Source organism: Molossus molossus, unplaced genomic scaffold (assembly GCF_014108415.1).
Source record: "Molossus molossus isolate mMolMol1 unplaced genomic scaffold, mMolMol1.p scaffold_m16_p_6, whole genome shotgun sequence".
Taxonomy (NCBI): Eukaryota; Metazoa; Chordata; class Mammalia; order Chiroptera; family Molossidae; genus Molossus; species Molossus molossus.
The window spans coordinates 108,430,828-108,448,920 of NW_023425399.1; the positions used below are offsets into that span (position 1 = coordinate 108,430,828).

At 42.7% G+C, this 18,093-nt stretch overlaps 1 protein-coding gene across 4 annotated transcripts in view; it reads right to left on the reverse strand.

Annotated features, from left to right (window-relative positions):
- Positions 1–803: 803 nt before the first annotated feature.
- PIGN (phosphatidylinositol glycan anchor biosynthesis class N) overlaps positions 804–18,093 on the reverse strand; it is an 85,342-nt gene continuing 68,052 nt past the window's right edge. Inside the window, exons 26-29 of one of the 4 annotated variants that reach the window (XM_036245378.1) lie at positions 16,982–17,055; positions 14,711–14,753; positions 11,887–11,939; positions 804–1,071 (exon numbers count right to left, since the gene is read on the reverse strand). In XM_036245378.1, the coding sequence (XP_036101271.1) occupies positions 948–1,071; positions 11,887–11,939; positions 14,711–14,753; positions 16,982–17,055 (294 nt within the window). In that variant the 3' untranslated portion in view covers positions 804–947. Of the gene's footprint in view, positions 1,072–11,886; positions 11,940–14,710; positions 14,754–14,930; positions 15,109–16,981; positions 17,056–18,093 lie in introns of those variants that run through there. The other 3 variants (XM_036245375.1, XM_036245376.1, XM_036245377.1) reach the window with 3 other exon arrangements.

The window sequence follows — 18,093 nt, forward strand, 5'->3', positions numbered from 1 at the left end:
CAACCCCACAGCGACACGTAAAGGTCACTTGATGAAAAAGCCAAATAGAAATTACTCTCAAAATATTTTGTCCATAATAATGAGTTTACAAATAGAAATTTAAATTTAATGAAAGGACTCTAGGCCTTTGGGCTAGCATCTCACAATCAGTAAGAGAAGCAATTTTAATTCTGATTCTTATGATATTGTCAGAACGTTTAACCACGGAGTTAAAGAACTCTGTTGAAACAACGCATAGTGAAAGCTACGAGGTTAACAGAATCTACAATTAAAAATGAATCCTTAGAATTGTTTGGCCCATGGACAAGACACTAACAGCAAACATTTTCTACTTTTCTATCTCCAGAAATTCCACGAGAATCCCAAAATGAAAACAAGCAGCAAAGGTCAACTGAATGTAGGCGGGTTGACTGGGAAAAACCCTAGAAACAGCACTAAGATGTTTAGGATACATCGTCGCATCCTGAGGAAGAATGACAAACACCTGCAAACATTTCCCACCGAAGCTTTGGTCAGCTCTACAGTCTAGTCTTTCAGGCTATTCACAAAACCAGTCTGGTGCCACCTGGTGGCTTCCTTCAGGCTCGGCCGTGCCACTGCCCCCCCAGGAGCACTTCTCTGCGTGCACAACTGGGGACCCGGCTGTTACAGGTGCTCCGAGCCGCCCGTAAGAAGAGCTGCCACCTCAGGGAGAAATGAAGACGGAGATGCTGCCCTGCGCTTTCCCACACACAGAATCACTCTTTGACACATGCGGAAATGAAAGAAAACGGAAGCTCCTTTATTCCAGATCATCTGTAGGTTCAGAATCCCACACGTGATTTTCTTTACAGGAATAGGATGTGCCAAACATCAAACCCATCTTCTTGCTGAATCCATGATAAGCTTTCCCTTTAAAAGGAGAATGAGAAAGAGGATCCAGATGTGGAACGACAGCTTCGGCAGCATCAGATGAGATGGCTTTTGGGTTTGCCACAGAGTCTGAGTTCCTTTGTCGTAAGCAGCTGTGCCAGGCCGTTGAGAAACACCAAGACGATGGTCATGCACATGACAATCACGTAGTGGCTGATGCTACAGAAAAAGAAAAAGACGTTACAGGCAGAGAGAACACACATGAGAAAAAGCACAGGGTTCCTTTAAACAATGTTTCTAAATGTACATACAAATACACAGAATTACAAAGGATACCAATGCGCCTGGAAAAGATACCAAAATGTTAAAAAAACAAAAGTGTTACAGAAATATGATGAACATAAGTCATACTTTAAGATATCTCTACCAACTGTAGGATGTTATGAAAATGTCTGACTGGTATTAGCAGCAACTGTCTTTGTTACCAGTAGACACTGAATTTCAAAATCAAGCTTTTAGAAAAATAAAGATAACATTCCCTAATTCTTAGACCCTCTGAATAATATCCACAGACTCCCCCAACATGTCTCCAGGGTACGTACTCTGACATGTTAGAGCCTGCCACTCTTCGCTTTGACACAAGTTGGAGGTACTTGGACAAAACTACCAGCCACAAAGAAGGAAACATGTCAACCACACCCAAAGTCAGTGAAGTGAAAGTCTGAGCCAGGGAATCTACACAAAGGAAACAACCGCCACCTATATTAACCTCAAAGTCAAAGTTAGTATCTCCCCAACTTTCGGAAGAAGACAGAATAATGGATACTCTTAAAATCACTCAGTCCTGTCTCTCGTCTATCAGTGATCGTCAATATTGTTTGTCTTTTTTTTTTTTTTTTTTATCCTCACCCGAGGACATTTTTCCATTTTTTGTTCAGGTAGAGTGGGAGGGAGAGAGAGGAACAGAGAGAGAGAGAAACATCGATGTGAAAGAGACACATCGAGTGGCTGCCACCCCGCACTACCGACCAGGGCCGGGGACAAACTGCAACCGAGGTATGTGCCCTTAGCGGGAACCGAACCCAGGTCTCTGAGGACCGCAGGCCGACGCTCCAACCGCTGAGCCAAACCGGCCAGGGCTTCAGTTTGTCTTTTTAAACGCAGAAATTGTACTGCCTACACAGAACATGGTTGATGGTAAATTTAGAAGTATGGGAAGAAACTTGGGGTACAGACCTGACAAATACAAACAAAGCAGGGGCCTCCTGCACTGACAGGAGTGCAGATCGGCAGGTTATTTATTTACTGTGCCTACCAGAGTTGCAGTTAACTCTCTACCGTTATAGTACATTCACGTTTTACATCTCAACAGGAGGGAGGATGCTTTCAGGACTGGTTGATGAAGAGAGGCCCTGTTTTCTCCCCTATCCTTGCCTCCACCCCCAGCAAACAGGTGTCCTCCGGGAGCTGGTGACAGAAGCTGCTTCCCCGGAAGGGCCCCCAGCAGAAGCCCCAGGGAACCTGTCTTCGGAGAGCTGAGTGAAACAGGCCGATTACCTGGAGGGCCGAGCAGATTACGGGGAAAGGGAAAGAGCAGCAGGTCTCCCTCCCCAAATGTCGATCGCTGGCCCTCAGCCAAACTAAGCAAAGCTGTGCACCTGTCAGGTGCTGCCCACAGGCAAGGCCCCCGAGCCAGGAAGGAGGGCCTCTTCCTCTGAGCAGATTGTTTTATGTGTTGGTGTTGTTACAGCTTTTAAGCAAGAGCCTCCAGTTGGCAAGTTGTATAGTTTGGTAAGATCACCTTTGGAAAGACACCGGTTAGGACATTCTCACTTGGAATGTTTCTCTAGCTTCATTTTATAAAGTAAATTTGAAGTCAAAAATAAGAGTTGGCTAGTTAAAACACAGAAATTAGACTAATTATATTAGAAATTGGGGTCTGGTCTCAGGTATGCTCCTGACCTAAAAACAACACACATACACACAATAAAATCAGATCCTTAATTACTAAACAAATATTAAGTAAGACATTTGAAACTTTTGTGTGACTGGACTGGGTTCATGACCTTTGCCCTAGACTGCCAGGTCCACGGGGACAGGGTGACGGTCTCTCTCTCCCCGCTGCATCTCTGAGGTCCAATGCAAGGCCTGTGGGCCTTCAATTAATATTTGTTAAACGAACCATTACAGTGAGTAATTTGAAATGAAAATAAATCAGAAAAACCTCTTTTGTTTTATATTACCCTGGCAGGTTAAACCGGGACTGAAATCAGACTCCCCTAAAATAGAAATCATAAACATATAATTAAAATTAAATGCTAAAAAAAATCCTAAAATGTTTAAAGAAACTAAATGAGTTTCTACCAAAATGAAGTGAAACTGGCCCACAGAGACTAATAGGTAAAGATGGGTTAGTACCGGCCTGAGAAGCAAGTCCACCCACGGAGGGGACCGCGGCCCTGGCCACACCCAGATGGAGGGATCCCCACGAGAAGCCCCCTCTCCTGGCGGCGCTCCCGGTACACTCGGCACAGGGACGGGTCTCGCCAGTGCCTGGCCTGCCTGCCGCCACGGGACTCCCCGCTCCGGGCCTCCCCGCCACAGCCCTCACGTCCTCGCTTCCCAAAGCCTGTCACCTCCTCCGCTCCCAGGAGCTGACTCGGCGCATCTCACTGTGAAAGTGCTGGGAGGGAGAGAGAACTTCTCACTCCCATCCTCTCCGGGTTCCCCTGCACCAGACCCTGGCTGAGCCCCCCCCACTTCTATTTCGGGTCCCCTGCAGCCACCGCTCTCTCTCCCTGAGCGTGCTGCCAACGTTCCCTCTCTGAACGGAGCACCTTTCACCACGCGAATGACACTCCCCGACGTCCCATGGTAGCACCTGACTGAAGGCATTTTAAATCTGATTACGTCCAAAACCCAGCTCTCAAACTCCCACACCTTCTTCCATCAAACTCACTCTTCCTAGAACTTCCTCCATCTCCGGAAATGGCTTTACCCTTCACTTGGTTACTCAAGATAAAAAACTCGAGTCTCCCAGCATGCCCGGCCATCGACAAAATCTATTCACCTCTTCTTCAAAATACAGTGATACCTCGGTTCTCGAACATAATTCGTTCCAGGAGGACGGTCGAGAACCGAATTGTTCGAGAACCGAAGCAATGAAACCAATAGGAAAGCGTGACTCCACAAAGCGTGACTCTCTCTCTGCACTCACACTGATGACGCAAGCAAGGCGTGCTGGGCCGAATGAACGCCATTCGGCTCATCTCGGAAGTTCGAGTTCCAAATATTTGTTCGGATTCCGAGACAAAAGTTTCTCGAATCTCCATTTGGTCGAAAACAGAGGCGTTCGAGAACCGAGGTATCACTGTATTATCAAATCCAGCCCATGTCACCACCTTGAGCTGCTACCCTAGTCCAAGCTGCCATCATCTCTGACTCAGACACTGCAGCAGCCTCTTAACCAACCTCCTGGCCCCTCTCTTGGTCCCTATGATATGTTCTCCCCACTATGGCCAGAGTGTGGTTTCAAAATGGACAGGAAACCAAATACTTCCCTGCTCAAGAGTTCAATGCTTCACCTTACACTTGGAATACATTCCTAATTCCTTACAATGACCTTCAAGGCCACAAGGGCCATCAACCGTCTGTGTTTCTAAACTCTCCCAGCATGCTTTCCTCACACCACTGTAGTCACCACAACTTTCATGTTTCCAAAAGTATTCGCTGACATGGGGGACAATCAGTACACTGAGCAACTCAGAACGACACCACCACCAACAAACCGATGTCATCCCCAGTAAATTCAATTACAACAAAAAAGAACAAAAACCTTGTACTCTATGTATATCTGCCCATAAATTAAGGCTAAAAGAAGATACATCAACATGTTGAACAGAGGTTCTGGGACACTGATTTATGGGTGATTTCTTATTCTTCTATACTAAGCTGGTGATACATTTCTGTGTATGTGATATTTACAAATTATGGTAGGTTTAGCCATGAATTCTTAGGCTGCATTCATAATTAGTACAGAAATATTTAACTCTATTCCATTTCTGTTTCTCACAGGACATTTCAAAATCTACACCAGTTCCTGACATCAAAATCCTTAAACGGCCCTGGCCAGTTTGGCTCAGCAGTTGGAGCATTGGCCTGCGGACCAGAGAGTTCAGTTCCCACTAGGGGCACATACCGGGGGGGGGGGGGGGGGATCCTTAAACCAACAAGCTGGATTAATGGTCACAACTTCTTCGTATGTTAAGATGGTTGACTCTCCAGCCGAGGGACTGAGTCTAGAGTCAGAGGTGATGAGCAGGCGAGCAGAGAAAACAGTCCAATCTGGAGCCCTGGGAATCAGGTCCAGGAAAGCTACCCGACCTCGGTCCAAGAGGAGACCAGGCAGGGGGGTCAGGGGCCAGGTAGAGGAAGTAAAGCGAGGCCCATGAAATGCCACACTACAGAAAGTACAGAAAGTAAACACAATGTGGCAGAAGCGTACCCTGGAACACTGTTCAGCAATGAAAAGGAACAAGGTACTGATGGATGCTACGATATAAATAAATACCACAAATCCCTGTGCTAAGTGGACGGAGTCAGAGGTACAAGATTACAGAGCGCACAACTGTTTCACCGAGATGTCTCGACTAGGCCAACTGCAGGCACAGAAAGCAGAGCAGTGTTACCTGGGGCTGGGTACGAGAGTGGGGACAGAGTATAATCAGGCATGGGGGAATTTTCTGGGTGATGGAAATGCTCAAAAAGTAGATTACATAATTCTATAAATTTGCTGAAAATCACTGAATTGATTTTTTTTAAAAAATCACTGAAGTCATTTATAACCTTAAAATGAATGAATTTTGATATGTAAATTATACCTCAATAAAACTGTAAAAATGAAAAAGATTACATTCTAGCAGATTTTTGTTGTTAAATTTGGCATCACTTTTAGGCCTTTTACCACTTTTAATATTTTAAATTATTTTAAACAAAGTAAAGTTTGTAAAACCAGGTGACCCCTCCTCAAATTCAGTGAAAGTATGTTTATAAAAGACACAGCTCAGCCATTCCATACAACGGCCTGAAGTGACTGGCCCCTGGCACATCTAAGCTAGCGTTATTGGCAGGGAAGACTTGTCAAGCCCATCATCGTCATGCAGTTGATTCATAAGGCATTCAGCTCGTGGTATTTTCCATCAATCAAGTCTGCTGTCATCCCAGCACCAAATTTCAGTGTGAAAAGAGTTCAGCTGTTCCCTCTCCCCGCCATGATGATTTTGACATCATTTAAATCGGTGACTTTCAAGGCATACATGTGTGATGGTGGAGAGATGGGGTCGGTGCCTGGAGGGGCATACGGATCCCAGGGCAGACCGTTTCCACCTGGACAATGGTCAGGTTGCTGGGCAACAGAAGCAGGTCATATCTGTCAGATGCACCAGGGAAGAAAAAGGTTGAGAATCGCTGATTTTAATAAAGCTTCGTACTCATCATAAGAGTAGCGATATTTTATGGTACTTAGTAATTACGTTTAGGAGGATATTAACATATTATTGAGCACAGTCATGAGTTTTCATTATATCTAGAGAGAAAAGATATTTTAGCTGTCATTGTATTTTAATAAGGGATAACAATAGTGCATGTAGGAAACGAAGTCCAAATCAACACTACTATCAAATCAAACTACAGTTCAGCTCCTGTCAAATACCTCTGGAATATAAATTTAAATATGTTTTTATGAAAATTACCTTAAAGGCATTTTTTTCTCTAGTTTAAAAAATGCACTTCTCTCAGAGAGCCATATAAAAGGTAATACTCTGTAAAGTTTATGACCCGCTATGAACGAAGACACTGTAAAAGATCAAAAGAAGAAAACACTAAATCACAGCTGTGTCAACCCACTGGAGTTTTATGGCCCGGGAAAGACATTTGTCACATGGCCGTTATAAGAAGCATGGGGGCCACAAGCTTCTCTTGAGACCACTGAACCCCTAAACACCCTGTTTCCGTTGGTCACACTGACTTCAGTCACCCCTTTAAGAGTCTCAATATCCTTCTGCAAAAACCTGCTCTGAACATGCATTTGAAACCTATTGGACTAAACTAATAAACAGATATACTGTCTCATGCCTACATACTGTACTCTTATTTTTAAAGAAACCACTATTGCCCTGGCCGGTTTGACTCAGCGGTTAGAGTGTTTGCCTGTGGACCAGAGAGTCCCAGGTTCGGTCCCCGCTAAGGGACATACCTCGGTTGCAGTTTGTCTCTGGCCTTGGTGGGGTTGTGTGGGTGGCAACCAGTGGATGTCTCTCTCACATCAATGTTTCTCTCTCTCTCTTCTTCCCTCTCTCCCTCCTGCTTTATTTGAAGATAAATGCAAAAATGTCCTCGGGTGAGAATTAAAAAATAAAAAAGGAAACCACTATTTATTAACCTGAAACTAACAGCTGAGGAATCTCTCAAAACTATTTTGAAAACCCACTGCAGTCACCACGACGACACTGTAAATATTCCAGATACACGCCAGACTACGTTCATGGGGTTGGCTAGCTCCCATTCCTCTCCAAAATGCTGGGACACATTTTCACCATCTCTGTATTTATAAAGCAATACATTAGTAAAAATCATAGAACCACATTCCACTGCTCTGAATAACAGGCATGAAATAGCTGATGTTGGGAACTGTATCACTCATACAGAAGAGTTCAGAAATACAATATGTCAGATTACCTAGGTGCCCATTAAGGGAGCTCCAGTAAGCTGAATTATCTGCAACAAGACCAGAAGCATCTCAGCTCTTTGAATAGACATTCCCATAGGAATAATTAGAAAAGCAGAACTTAAAAGCAACACTCTCACAAATAAAGAGCAGAAAAAGGTAGAATAATGAAGTTTTGATATGTGAACCCTATTATACGGCGTTTTTGTTTTGAATCGTAAAGCATATTTGCCCCCATTAGCCAAGCCTTTCCCTGGCACTCAGTTCGACGCTCATGAAGATGCGTGAACCACTCCAACCTCAGACCTGCACCGCACGGCGGCTCTACATGCCGTGACTGCTGTACAGGCTATGCAGGGAAGGGTCTAGAATTCTAACTTATCAACAAGAGCAGCAGCAAAAACCTCACCTTGCAGCATCAACTGGGGCAATTCCCTTTAGAAAGTCCATTTCACTGACGCAGGCTTTGTTTCATTTCTCCCTGTCCTGACTTCTGCAATCATCCTCCTTTGTTAAGTAGGCATCTTTGGGATGGTACAGTAGGAGACAGGGAAGACGAAAATGGAGCAGGGCAGGAGCTATTTCAGCAGGAATGACCGAGAGAGCATGTGGGGGATTTGTGTCGCTGGTCAGTGCCCTCAGCCTGAGCTCTGGAATTCTCGATTATATCTGCCTGCAGGAAGTCTCTCAGGGCTAGCACCCCATTTAACCTATGGGAGTTAGACCCGTAAAGATGAAGCACTGAAACTGAGATAAACTGAGGTCTCAACATAACTTACTAACCTGCTATGCCTTTATAACCTCCCATCCACTTCAGACTTTTATTGTTGTACAGACGAGGGTGTGATGAATACACCAGGACAACAGGCATAAACCAGGACCATTCCAGGTAAACTCGGACATATGGTCACAGTAGGTGTAGGTCAGCTCCCACTGTAAAAAGCCAGAAATGTTTCTACAGCAGTTCTTACCCTGTCTAGCATTAATTAATTACGTAGTTTTTAACATGTATCATAAGCCAATAAAGCACTGACACGAGTTCACACCCTTTTCTCGGGCGCGCACTGCAGAGTGGGACCGTCACAGCGTTCTCCGTGACTGCTAATGCTCCCGCTGTTTCCCTCGGCGTGAATGGTGCTCACGGTTTGTTTTATGCCTCTGCAGTCTCTCTTTTTGCTATTACCTCCTCTCTGATGACCACGTTATTCCCATAATAGCTGTATGAAGGGGTGCAAGGAATGGGGCTGGAGGCACCGCATAAGTGCCAAGAACGTCACAGCAGATGTTACGTGCAAGTTTTGCAATGGCTCAAAGCCTCTTTTGAAAATAGTCAAGCAAGCACAGGTAACAAAAGTAAAAATAGCTACAGTGGACTACATTCAAATTCAAAACTCCTGCGCATCAAAGGAAAAAGGCAACCTACAGAATGGGAGAAGATATTTGCAAATCATATATCTGATAAGGAGTTAATATGCAGAATATACAAAGAACTCCTACAACCCAACAATAAAAAAAAAACAAATAACCCACTTTAAAATGGAAGAGGGATTTGAATAGATATTTCCCCAAAGAAGACATACAAATGGCCAACAAGTATATGAAAAATGTTTAACATTGTTAGGGAAATGCAATTCAAAACTACAAAGAGATACACCTCTCACCCATCAGGATGGCTACTATAAAAAAAAATAAAAAACAAAAACAGAAAGGGGTAGTGAGGATGTGGAGAAATCAGGACTCGTGCGTACTGTTGGTAGGAATGTAAAAAGTGAGCCTCCTATGGGAAACACTATGGAGGCTTCTCAAATACTGAAGAACAGAATTACCATGTGACCCGGCAATCCCACTTCTGGGTACATACATGCGATAGAACCGAAAGCAGGGACTCGACTCAAACAGGTAGTGCACACCCATGTTCACAGCAGCAGCATCACAACAGTCAAAAGGTGGAAGCAACAAAGTGTCCACTGGCAAATGAATGGATAAGCAAAATATGATATATACATAAATGGAATATTATCCAGCCTTCAAAAAGAAAGAAACCATGACACATGCTACCACATGGCTGAACCTTGACACTGAAGTGAAAGTAGCCAGTGACAAAAAGACAAATCTTTTGTGATTCCACTTCGATAAGGTACTTGGAACAGCCTAATTCATACAGACAGAAACTAGAATGGCAGTTGCCAGGGTCTGGGGCGGGAGCTGGGGGTGGGGGTGGGGGGTGGATAAGGAGTTGTTGTTTAATGGGTATAGATTTCAGTTTTGCAAGATAAAAAAGTTCTGGAGATTGGTTGCACAACAATGTGAATAAACTTACTACTGAACTGTGTACTTATAAATAGTTAAGATGGTAATTTTGTGTTACAGATATATATGTTACCATAATTTTCAAAATGAAGATGACACTATCGAGGGAAGAGTGAAGGCTGGCGAGCGGATCTGGGGCGAAGTGCTCGGCGTGGTGGAGGCCTCGGCCCGGGACAGGAAGGGCCCTGCAGAGGCAGGAGAGCTGTGCTTGCCATACAGAACGACTCGGGGCGTCGGAAGGGAACTGACGACTGGTGCTGGGGTAACAGCCCGGAGACACGTAGGACAGTGCTGTAATGGCCTGGCAATGCTCGCTCAGCCCATGCCTCCACTTCCAGACGGTCCCCCCGCCTCCCCCGGAATAACTTGTATAGCAAAGGCAGTCAAGATGCCTAACTCCCAGGCAATGATTCCTTCTAAAATACTCAAGTCCAGAAGAACCAAAAAGTATGGCTCCTCACTTGTAGGCCAGCAGAATGCACACTGTAATTTCATATTCAAGGTCCGACGTAAGGCTCTCAAAGGCTGTTTTCTAGAAATTTCTAGAAAGCTTATGGTTTCTGAAATCCAAGTAATTTATCCCACCTCACAAACGAACGCATTGGGCTTTTTCACCGTAATAGCTTTGCTCATATCCACTCTGTCGGTCTAAAAGATTCTTTGCAGACCTCTACCACTAATTAAAATCACATCCTCCACTGAAGGCGCAGCTTAAATGCAGACCTGAGCAGTGAGTGTTCTGTCACTGAGGCCCGAGTGGCCTTCCTTCCGTCTTCACATGGCCCGTGCCCCTGCGCTGTCATGACCAGGACTCACAGCCTGTGCTGGACACAATCTCCCCGAAAGCAGGGCCAGGTGTCGGTCTCAAGCGTCTGGACTGGAATGACCCTCAGTTATACGTCAGGACCCTCCCCTCCACTCAGTGCTTGAATCCCACTCAGCATCCTGATGAAGTGGGTCTCTCCAGCCACGGGGCATCGCTAGGCTTCGAAGCTGGCAATCCCACTCATTTTCATCGGAAAGTATATCTTTTTCATTCCTTGGCACTGTTTAGAATCAAACCAATACAGATTTCTGCCATCACAGTCTCACATCAGGCCCTGGCCGGTTTGGCTCAGCAGTTAGAGCGTCGGCCCCCAGACCTAAGGGTCTCAGGTTTGATTCCCAGTCAAGGGCACATACCTGGGTTGCAGGTTCAATCCCCCCGCCCTGATCCCCATTTGGGGTCGTGTGGGAGGCAGCCAATTGATGTCTCTCTCATATCCATGTTTCTCTCTCTCTCTCTCTCCCTCCTTCTCGCTCTATCTAAAAAAAAAACACCAAAATGTCAATGGAAAAATATCCTCAGATGAGGATTAAACATATATATATTGATTAATTGAAATAAAATCAGTCCAGAAAAATATATTCTATCTCCGAGTACATTTGAAAACAAAAAGGCAAAAGGATCAACTCTGCTTTCTTCTTGAAGAGAAGAAATGTAACAGATTCTGGCAATCCTTGGCATTCAAATTACAACAAAGAAGAAGCTGACTTTTTATTCAGATTGTCCTATATATAACCATGTTGTAAGTATCACATTAAAATGTTCTCATATCAAAGATTCCAGGAGGCAGATAATGATGACACGCAACTAACTGCCACATAAAATTCACACTGTAACTGGAATAGTTTCATTTTTCTAAAGAGAGGTGGAGAGATTGTGAGAAAACAGACTGCGGAGTGATGTCAGCACACCAGGCCCAGGCAGTGCCCCTGCACCTTCCCGACGTCCTGTAGTTCGCGCCACACCGAACAGCTATACACACATCATTCCAAGAAAACAAGTGCTAATATGTTAATGCCGAGAACAGGAGAGATGAGTCTCACTTCCAGAGGCTTTAAATAATTGCTACTTGCTAAGCTTACCTCAAAAAGCAATTTGGCAACTTCCATACTAAGATATCAATTTCCTTTTATCACCGGACTCTTAAGACTTTCTGGGTGAACATATACTATACCTTGTTCCAATATCAAGCCAGCTGCCATAATCCTTCACCAAGAAGAAAAAATGCTATAAAATAAAACAGAATATGGTTCCATGAAAAACAAAGGCTGTTTAGGTTCAGTCAAAAAACAGTGTTGTTTTAGATTATGCATTTCAGATTTCTGACCCTTCAGAGCCACTATATGCCTGGAGTCAATAAGCATATGCCTTTTATTAATTTTTTACTTAGACTAAAAGGAGCAAGAGTCTAAAAGCCAGAGATAGCATTACAATTCAATCAAGTGAACACAAAAGTAAAATTTGTGAATAACTAGAAATAAAGAAAACCAACTTTGATAAAAGGCATTAAATAATACCAAAGACCTCAGTGAAAAGAAGCCATGTCAACCATTCATCAACAAATATTCACTGACCACCTACTCTGTGACAGTCACTGTGTTAGGTCCTGGGGATAAATGCTCTTTCAGGAGGTATATGATCTAGTAAAAAATGTGGTCAAGTTACCAGATACACACGCGCGTGTGTCTTTGTGTGTGTGTGATGAGTGCAACCACCATGAAACACAGGCCATTATGGGTGCAGAAAGGCGTACGTACACCTCCTGGAATGTAAGGAGAGGCCGCCCCAGTAAAAAGTCTAAAACTCTAAGTAAAAAGTAAGAGTCAGATGAAAGAGGAGAATGCGGAGATGTGAGGAGGGGGATGTTTCTGACAGAGGGAGTAAGCGATATAAACGCCAATGGTCCAGGTAGAGCTTGGCAGGTCCAAGGTGTAGCCAGGGTACAGGAAACAGGAGAGGCAGGTGAGACATGATGTCTGCCAAGTAAACAGAAACTAGACACAAATCACTTTCTAAGTTAAATTATGCAATCTGACTCTTTCTATAAAATTTGAAATCAGAATTTAAATTCTCTTCTATTAACATGTCTTGCCTATTTGCCACTTTGTGAGCAAAACTGAAAGCTGATTTGTTCTAATATTATGGGTGGTCAATTCTAGACATATACAGTATACCTCGTTTTATTGCACTTTGCTTTACTGTGCTTCACAGATAGTGTGTGTGTGTGTGTGTGTGTGTGTGTGTGTTTAATAAATGGAAGGCAAGAGGGCCTCAACCAGCAAAAAGATTATGACTCACTTTATCGTGATACCCACTTTATTGAGGGCCTGGAAGTGACCCTGCAAGATGTGTGTGTGCCTGCATCGAGTGTCCAGTTCAACACAATACAAAAATGCTCGCATGGAAATCAAATGACTAGGAAATTACTGTAGTGAGAAGTTACTGTAGCTGCTGTCTCTAATTACTTCTAGCATAAGATGCTGCACAGTGAAGAGAGGCCTGGCTTTTGTCCTCAGCTACTGAGAGGTGATTTCTGGGCCCTGGAACTGTCATGTCTGATAAGGAATGTTTAGCCTGGGGGACTCTGGTCACCAGTTTTTTATATATATATATATATATATATATATATATATATATATTTTTTTTTTTTTTTTTTTTGATTTTTTAGAGAGAGAGGAAGGGAAAGAGAGATAGAAACATTGATGAAAAACAAGGATCAGCTGCCTCCTGTGCGCCCTTTACTGGGGATTGAGCCTGCAACCTGGGCATGTGCCCTGACTGGGAATTGAACCAGGACCTCTCAGTCCATGGGACGATGCTCAATCCACTGAGCCACACCAGCCGAGTTTAATAACAGAACAGTTTAATAATGATTTTTGTTGGGGGCTTTGGGCTGCATGTTATCATTCTACCTCTACAAGCACTGGAGATTAAAGGCTAGCCATGGGAACAGTATGTGGCTGAGCCCCAGGAAAGTGTAGACACCACGGCTCTGGTGACCCTGGCTGGCAGGGCTCTGTGTGTACCGTCACACGTTGGCTGGAAGAGTAATACTGTTTTGATTCTACAGGGAGAGGATGGCCAGAGCTCCATATCTGGACCCCTCCTGGACTCTGCCCTCTGTCTCTTTCCTGGGCAGATTTCAGCCTGTATCCTTGCCCTGCAATACACTTTACCTGTGAACAGAACAGTCTGCGGTGAGCTCTGTGAGTCCAACTAGTGAATTCTCAAACCTGAGGGTAGTTCTGGGAAACCCTGAACTTGCAGGTATAAAATAGGTTCTTCCTTTTGTTAACACACAACATACAAGAGGCCCACCTACATGCTCCTCACTCAGAATTCCTTTATTAGCACTATCATCATGATAACATCTTCCCACTTGTAAAGCTCTATTTCTGCCCTGGCTGGTTTGGCCCAGCAGTTAGAGTGTCGGCCTGCAGTCCAGAGAGACCCAGGTTCAGTTCCCGCTAAGGGCACGCACCTTGGTTGCGGTTTGTCCCCGGCCCTGGTTGGGTCGTGCGGGTAGCAGCCACTCCATGTGTCCCTTTCACATCAATGCTTCTCTCTCTCTCTCTCTCTTTCTCTCCCGCCCCCCCCCCCCATCTGAACAAAAAAAATGGAAAAGAATGTGCTTGGGTGAGGATAAAAAAAACAAATCAACATTTCAAGTGGGAAAATAATGTATTGCCTAAATCTAAAGATAGCTAGCTTTTCTGTTAACTTCCTATGGAAGTTCATTTCAAACACAATGCACCATGAAAAACTAGGTACAAAATAAGATTCGAATAAATTAAAAAGACTTTGACACCTTAACACGAGTATTCTTACTGCATAAGTCATATAAAAAGTAATTTATATGTGTAAATTATTCCAGCACGTATATAACTCAATATCTAAAGATTTCATGTACAGAAATGCACTCATGTTTATCTTGATTACATTAACTCAGTGCTTAGCTTCTCAATCTTATTTATACTGAATATTCAAGAATGTCTTACCAAAGCCATAATGTCAGATATGACGAGAACCATGAGAAACAGACTGGAAAAAAATAAAGAAAAATTACACATACTACAACAGGCACATTTTTAAAGCACATTAAAATGAAAATGAGAATAATCAAATAACCTAATATTGCCAGTATTTTTGCTTCTGAAAATATTAGTTTTGACAAAAGCTCTAGATTTCAAAAATGTCATATAGTACCTTGAATATTTATTTCAATAGTATGAAAAGGATATGAATTGTGATTTTTTCGTTTAGATAGTTGTAGAGTCACATGCAATTGCAAGAAACAATATAGAGGAATCCTATGTGCCCTTTGCTTGGTCTCCCCCAATGGTAACATCTTGCAGAACCATACCACAGAACCACAACCAGGATACTGATGCTGACACTGTCGAGACACAGAACTCCCATCACCACAATTCCCTCGTGATCCTCGTACAGCCACACCCACCCCTTCATGACTCCTGTCAAACCCTTACCCCTGGAACCACTAATCTGTTCCCTGTTTCTATCACTTTGCCATCTCAAGAGTGCTGTATAAATGGAATCATTTCTTTTATCTAAAAAAAAAATGTTTGTTTCCCTGGCTGGTTTGGCTCAGCAGTTAGAGCATCAACCCACGAACCAGAGTCATGGGTTCAATTCCGGTCAAGGGCATGTACCTCAGTTGCAGTTTGGTCCGGCCCTGGTTGGGTCATGTGGGAGGAAACCAGTCAATGTGTCTCTCTCACATCGATGTTTCTCCCCCCCCCCCATCTGAAGATAAATGAAAAAATATCCTCAGGTGAGAATTTAAAAAATATATATATATGTTTATTAATTTTTAGAGAGAGAGAAAGGGAGATGGAGAGAGAGAAAAAGACATCAATGAGAGAGCAAAACATCAATCAGCTGCCTCCTGCATGCCCCCTACTGGGAATTTAGCCCACAACCGGCATGTACCCTGACCGGGAATTGAACGGGCAACTTTTCAGTGCATGGGAAGATGCTCAACCAAGCCACACTGGCCAGGGCAAAAAAGACATTTATAAAGCCTCAATTCTGTCAACTTTACTTCAGTTCTCTCCCTTTGTGCTGAGTTTTTCACTTCACTCGTCTCAGGATAGAATTACTACACACGTTCATGCAGGTGTGCACGTGTGCACACACACACAAATATACATACATACACACATTTTCATGAGCTTTCTATTTCTCATTTCATATGTTTCCAGCTCTTTTGATTTAAACATTAAAATTTCTTCTAAAAAATGTATCTATTAATAAATGCAAGAAAGTACCTATTACTACCAGTTTTATTGCATCTAAGTAACTATCTTCTGTGTGACACTGACAAGGTATAAATACTTTCAATGTTAAATTTATGTAAATATCCTGCAAAAATATACAAAATTAAACTACAAACCAGATTTCTACTATTTTTAAAACAGCAGAAAAGAATCTGTTCCTTTTTTATGATGGCACATGCATAACATGCTGAACCCAATTCTAGCTTAAACTCATCATGAAGAACATGCAAATTTATGCTACATTAGTTACATCTTTCAGCACTGAATATGCCAGTTTGATTCAAGAATAAGGGGACTGCTAAGAAGCTTCACATTTACCGCAAGGGTTTTTCAGAGAGGCCGATCAGTCCAGTGCTGATGAGGCGATTTTATGGGTTAAAAAGCTAACAGTAGAGTTGACAGCTTCTCTCCCACAGGCTTGATTACTTCAGACGGACTGTTCCAAAAATTCCCCCAAACCCAGAAAGAATGCTTTCCATTCCGTTTGTCAAATGTGTAGATTCAAGACTAATAAACCATGTATCTAACTGACATTTACAAGTTAATTTCAAGCCGTGCAAAATTAAATTATTTTAATACATTTGTCTAATACATATTCAAGAAATAACCCCCAAAACAGAATGAGATCCCTTGTTTTGTAGGCACAGTTATATCTATAACATACAAATTATTCACCACAATAATTTAACATTTATGTTTTCCTGTTTTGTAAGGAGGCTCTTCACTAGCTTGAATAATATTCTAATAACATTTCACTGCTGAGAAAGCGTATTTGTCTATTAGAGCCTCTAATGAACTGATTTCCTCTAATAAAACTAGCTCTGACTAAAAGGGTGAAGTAGCTTTTCTCATTTTTATAATAAACAATCTATGTTACAGTGTCTTAACCACAATCATATGAAATACCCTCAAATGCTTACTCTCATTTCTAAAAGGCGGGCAAATCCAATGGTTCTTAAACATTCTCCTTACCTTTTTGATGATAACTGGGTAGTTAACTGAATGGCTTCAAAAGCACACATCACAAGAACAAAGGGGATAAAAATCTGTTTAAAAGAACAACAAATGGTGCCATTGGTAGCCGAAGCATTTGAAAAGCTTTTTGAAATAAATGTTACTCCTGTTTATGGAAATATTACAATTTCTCTAATGAGTTTTATCAATATTAGTGAAGGGCAAATGATGAATTAAATAAAACCGCGATACCAGTGACATAAGAACAGAGATGAAGCTGATTTAAAAATCTACATCAAGCCCTGGCTGGTTTGGTTCAGCGGTTAGAGCATCGGCCTGCGGACCAGAGAGTCCAGGGTTTGGTTCCTGCTAAGGGCATGTACCTTGGTTGCAGTTTGTCCCTGGCCCCGTTTTGGGTTGTATGGGTGGCAACCACTCGATGTGTCTCTCTCACATCTCTCTCTTCCTCTCTCCCTCCTGCTTTATCTGAAAGATGAATATAAAAATGCCCTCGGGTGAGGATACAAAAAAAAAAGAAAGAAAGAAAGAAAAACTACATCAGTAGCATAAATAGTATAAAAAAATAACAAATATCACCCCAGCCAGTTTGGCTCAGCAATTAGAGCATCAGCCCAAGGACCAAATGGTCATGAGTTTGATTCTGGTCAGGGGCACAACCTGGGTTGGAGGTTCAATCCCAACCCAGTAGGGGTCGTGCGGGAGGCAACCAATCAGTGTGTCTCTCTCACATCAATGTTTCTCTCTCTCTCCCTCCCCCTCTCCCTTCCACTCTATCTAAAAATCAATGGAAAAATATCCTTGGGTGAACATTAATGAAAAATAAAATTAAAAATTAAAAAAAAACACATATCAACATATTCCAAATAAAACCTATTGCAAACGTTTGTTCCACTTAACTCATTATATTAAGGACCATGGTCAAATGATTACAAGAAGGTGTGAAAGGTACAGAATGGCAAAATTACATTTGTATTAATGTAGTAACAAACAAACAAACAAGGACATTAATCCTACTAAGAGGTACATCTTTTTAATAATTATTACTTCTGTCATCTGAACAGAAGGCAATCAGATTTTTGGCAGATATCAGTTACTTTATTTAAACATAC